Source organism: Miniopterus schreibersii (genome assembly GCF_964146895.1).
Source record: "Miniopterus schreibersii genome assembly, chromosome: 3".
NCBI classification, from domain to species: Eukaryota; Metazoa; Chordata; class Mammalia; order Chiroptera; family Miniopteridae; genus Miniopterus; species Miniopterus schreibersii.
Genome location: NC_138103.1, coordinates 6,916,228 through 6,921,148, shown reverse-complemented (window position 1 = coordinate 6,921,148; position 4,921 = coordinate 6,916,228). Strand labels below are relative to the sequence as shown.

The window sequence follows — 4,921 nt, the reverse complement described above, 5'->3', positions numbered from 1 at the left end:
CTGAGGCTCAGATGGAAAGAAAAGTAGGACGGATAAAGGTGGGGTGGTAACAGGGTGATCCCACCAAAAGGTCTAAGGGTCCTAACAAGGAGGCATAGCTGTGGCAATCAGGTCAGCCTGGTGGGAGGGTCTCGAAGGCTGTCATCCAATTCTCATACTGGGTCCAATACAAGAGCCCCTATGAGCGGGGTTTGAACTTGAGCTTCTGGTCAGCCAGGGCCTGCACAGAGTAGGGGCTAGAGGTTGCAGCTGGGAGAGGGGAGGTGCAGAACGGCACAGCTGGGTGCTGGAAGCCAGGGCTCCATGTCCCAGATATGAGAATCAGGGTCTGTTTTCTGGCCCAAGGGCAGACCCTCCATGTTTGGGAAGGGGGGATATCCACAAAGTCGGCAGGCTTTCTCAAATCCACAGTGGGCCCTCTGTGTCTCTGCAGCATGCAAAGCATGGAAGATGAATTTGGGCAGTTATGGGCAAGTGATGTCTCCTGAGCCTCTAAAATTCCAGTGAAATCCTGACAATAAAAGCACTTCCCCAGACACGGCCCTATGGTTTCACTGGCTGTTCGTAGTTATGACCTTGTCTCCCACTGCCCAAGGCACTGTCCATGCACACATTTTAAGGACAAATCTCTTTGACCACATAGAGGTTTTTATTGAACTCAAATTCAGGTGCTCCAAAGCCTGAGGAAGACAAGGAGACTGGGGTCTGCACTCAGAGGCCCAGGCCCCACTCTGGGCTTTACTCCCCACCCCACCTCCCCTCATCCCTTCCTGACTCAACAAGGGTCTCAGTAGCTACCGATCTAAGCTACCCCACTCTAATTAAGTAACCCTCCCCCCTCCCCCTTCTAGCACTTTGCCAAGCAGGCATCCACTAAGGGGCATGCTGCTGAGGCCAGCTTTCTGTTGACCTCTTTCTGGATTCTCCCAGAGCCTCCTGCTGCATTTGGTCTCCCTCCAACCCCTCTTCATTACCCATTTCCCATAAATCTCCAGGGCATATAACTTTCTCCACCCTCTCCTCCTAGAATCCTCAACTCCGCCTTTCTTTCTCCTGTTTTTCCACTATTCTAAAGGTTTCCCTAGCTCCCTGTCCCCTCCTCTTTCTGCCCGCCAGTGACAGGGCGCCAGGTCAGCGGCGGCCAGCGGCGTGGGTCCGCTGGTGGCGGATAAGGTCGGAGCTCTGTGAGAAGGCCTTTCCACAGTCATCGCACTTGTAGGGCCGCTCCCCGCTGTGGACCCGGTGATGCTGCAGCAGCGTCGAAGAGCGGCAGAAGCCCTTGCCACACACGGCGCACCGGTAGGGCCTCTCGCCCGTATGGGAACGCTGGTGCTGAATCAGCGTGGAGGAGCGGTTGAAGGTCTTGCCGCAATCAGGGCAGCTATAGGTGCGGCCTGGCAGGTGGGTGCGGGCATGGATGGCCAGCACAGAGCTCTGGCCAAAGCGCTTCCCACACTCAGGGCACTTGAAAGGCTTCTCGCGGGCATGGCTGCGGGCATGGGGGATAAGTGCCGAGCGCTGGGAGAAGCTCTTGCCACAGATGCCGCAGCTGAAGGGCCTTTGCCCAGTGTGCACCCTCTGGTGACTACGCAGGGATGAGTTCTGGCTGTAGCATTTGCCACACTCGGGGCAGCTGTAGGGTCGCTCATGGCTGTGAGTGCGCTGGTGCCGCAGGAGGTAGGAGCTGTCTCCGAAGGCCTTGCCACAATGTGGGCACTTGTAGGGCTTCTGACCAGAGTGAGTGCGCTGGTGGCGAAGCAGGTAAGAGCTGTCGGCGAAGGCCTTGCCACAACGAGGACACTTGTAGGGCCGCTCCCCCGTGTGGGTGCGCTGGTGTTTGATGAGGTCAGAGCTCTGGGAGAAGGCCTTGCTACAGACCTCACATTTATAGGGCTTTTCACCTGTATGGATGCGCTGGTGCTGGATCAGGGTGGAGCCTCGGCCAAAGCTCTTCCCACAGATGCCACAGATGTTAGGCCGAGGGCCCTGCCCACCCCTGGCCCGACCACCCCGTCGGCCTGGACCCCGCAGGGTCCCAGTCAGGCCAAGAGGATTCTGGAGCATCTCAAACTGGGGTGTAGCCAGCAGGGCCCCTGTGGGCATCTCAAAAGGTGGCTCTAGGGGAAGGCCTGCTGTGGGCTGCTCCCCAAATCCCTGGGTGAAGGAGTCCAAGGGATGGACTCCCAAGGGGATGCTCAAGGGATTCTTTTCCTCGGGACTGAGAAGCACCTCTGTACCTTCCTGAAATTTGGAACTTTGAGCTTCAAATTCAGGGCTTTGGGTTTTGAACTCAGGGTTCTGGGGTTCATACCCTGGGCTCTGGGACTCATACTTGGAGCTCCGAGATTCATATCCAGGGCTCCGGGGTTCATACCCAGGGCTTTGGGGCTCATACCTAGGGCTTTGTGGTTCAAACTCAGGGCTCTGAGAATCTGATTCAGGGGTTCTGGGTGCAAATTCAGGGCTTGGGGGCACAAACCCAGGAATTCGGGACTCGAAACCTGGGCTTTCAGGCTCAAACCTGGGGCTTTGGGGTTCAAACTCTGGGCTTTGTGGCTCAAACCCAGGGCTCTGAGGTTCAAGCCCAAAGGGTATCTCTTCGACCTCATAGTCCCCAGTGCCTTCTTGCTGAGAAATTTCCTCTTCCTCATTCTCATGCAAGTTGCCTGCAGGATCAGAGAATTACAGAAAACCCAGATTGTGTGGAGCCTGGAAGGTCGCTGGGTCCCACCATTAATTAGTTGCCACAAACCTCTCCCTCCTCCTCAAACATGGTCGCTGGCCCTTGGGCAGGTGCTGAAATTCCCACCTTCCCCTCAGCAAACCTAGGACACCCGGTCCCCGCCCCCACCTCCTCTAAGTCCCAGGTGTCCAACTCCCCCGCTCTCTTCCCCTCCCAGGGAACACAGCCCCCTCTCTTGCTCCCAGGCACGCTCCTTGGAGGGGCGCTCCCTCCCTCACCTTTGAGGGACCCTTCGGGCCCCACTTCGTCAAGACTTTGCACATCCCGGGGTTCGAGGCCCCACTGCGACGCCTCCCGTTCCATCCCCGCTGGCTCCCAGTGCGGCGACGGCGGTGGCGATGGCGGAACGATCCTGCGACCCGGCCTGAGTGTCCTGAAACCCAGGCCCTCGCCGCCCGCCCGGTCAGCGCCGCCCAGGAGACCCGGCCGCCCAGCCCCGGCCCCCAAGGCCGGACGTCTTGACCCTGGGCCTCTCTGGCCGGCTGGGCCCCTCCCCTCCCCGCGGCCCCGCCCCCACCCACAAGGTCTCGGCTTGCCTTGGGGCCCTCACAGGCCCCCACGCGTTGTGGCCTCGGAGATCGGGGCTGGGGGGGGGCCCTTTACGACTAGCCCTGCCGCCCCAAGACACCGCTCCCCGCCCGAGACCCAGCCGTCTAGCCCCAAGCCCCGGGCTGGGATGCGGCAACCGACCCCCTCCCCCCGCACAGGAAGTGTCCGTCCGCGGCCAGTTTCCCCCGGTGGCTAGCGCCGCGGCCTCTCTAGGAACAGCTGGAGGTGGAAACTCGTTGGCATTAACCCTGGGCTGGATGGCCCCGGCGTTGAGGTGGGAGAGGATGAGGCACCCTGGAACCCGCGGCAGAGTCTGGGGCAGTTTGTGTGCCTATGTCCTAGGTCTCCGTCCGTCCGCTGGCCTATGTGTCCTTCTACCGGGCTCTGCATCCGTCAGTAACTGTGGCCAAGGGCGAGGCGACAAGCGAGACCAAGGTCAGAGAGAAGGAGCGACGCTTCCCGGCGCCAGCGGGGGCGGCGTCTAGCTCCCCTCCGCTCCCGGGCCTCCGGGTCAGCTCCGGCCGCGCTTCGGGAACCTGGACGGACCCCCCGCCCCTCCTTGGACTCATGGAGACTCTGGGACACCCCGACACCCGCTCGAATTCCACTCCCCCGCACCGGTGTGCCTACCCCCACTCCGGCTCCCTCCTCTCTCTGCTCCTAATTTCCACCCTCCCCCCTCCGGCTGGGCTAGGATCGTTGCCAAGGAAACAGCTCCGCCTCGGGTTTCCAGAGGCACCGCCCCCACCTCTCAGGGAGCTCAGCGATTGGCCAGGAAGGCTCGTGCGCTCGCCGCCCCGCCAGCCCCCGCTGCACCAACTGCTCGGCGTTCACGGTCTCCAGGGAACGCGCGGCGCCGTTCTGATTCGTTGGGAGGTGCGCAGGCCGGTTCCTCCTCCCGCGTCCGCCCAAAGCGCCTGCGGGAGGAGTGGGAGGGGCCTGCTTGGCGTCACCCCTCCAGCCGGGCCTGTGCTTTCAGGACTTTTCCCGCCCCCGTTCACCCTTTACCTATTACGTTTTATCTCTGAAGAATGAAAGCCTAGAGATGTGAGGGCAGACACCCTTCCTCCCCCGGTCTCCCCCACACCTCCTTTCTCTGCACTTTCCTGAAGGAGCCAGTCGGCAGATCCTCGTTCAGAGAGCAGGTTGCTTCCTTTTCAATTACCCTGCCTCTTCCCACCACCTTCCCCAAAGCCTGAGTGTAACTCAATCCTTGGGAGCCTTAGTCCATGGTTGCTGGGTTTTCTCGCAGGGAAGCAAGGATACTGTGGGAATTCCTTCCAGGCGAGGGCGGGGTGATAGAGTTCGGGAGTGGAAGTGGGCAGAGAGAACCATCTGGCCTTTAAGGCGGCTAAGAGCTCTCCAGTACTGTCTGCCTTGGATAAAGGCTTATAAAGAAAGGAAACCTGAGGAACCCTGTCCTAGGTGCAGCTTTGAATCAAGGGAAAAAACGACCCTGGAAGGACAACTTAATAGGATCCAATTCTTGCCCTTTACTGCTGAAAACTAGGTTGGTAGCCTTCTTGACAGCAAAAGAGCCAAATTCTCCTATGTGACTGATGCAGGAGTCATGGTTTGTGTTTTCTTGTTGCATTCCCAGATAAATGAAGGGAAGAAACTGGTTAGGAG

At 59.6% G+C, this 4,921-nt stretch overlaps 1 protein-coding gene across 1 annotated transcript; it reads right to left on the bottom strand.

The window, feature by feature from the left end:
* Positions 1–630: 630 nt before the first annotated feature.
* On the bottom strand, positions 631–4,005 carry ZNF768 (zinc finger protein 768). The gene is made up of 3 exons (XM_081132738.1): positions 3,923–4,005; positions 2,962–3,692; positions 631–2,666 (listed from the first exon to the last, which is right to left on the bottom strand). The coding sequence occupies exons 2-3, from the start codon at positions 3,044–3,046 to the stop codon at positions 1,132–1,134; spliced, it is 1,620 nt and encodes a 539-aa protein (XP_080988864.1). The 5' UTR covers positions 3,047–3,692; positions 3,923–4,005; the 3' UTR covers positions 631–1,131.
* Between the last annotated feature and the right edge of the window lie 916 nt (positions 4,006–4,921).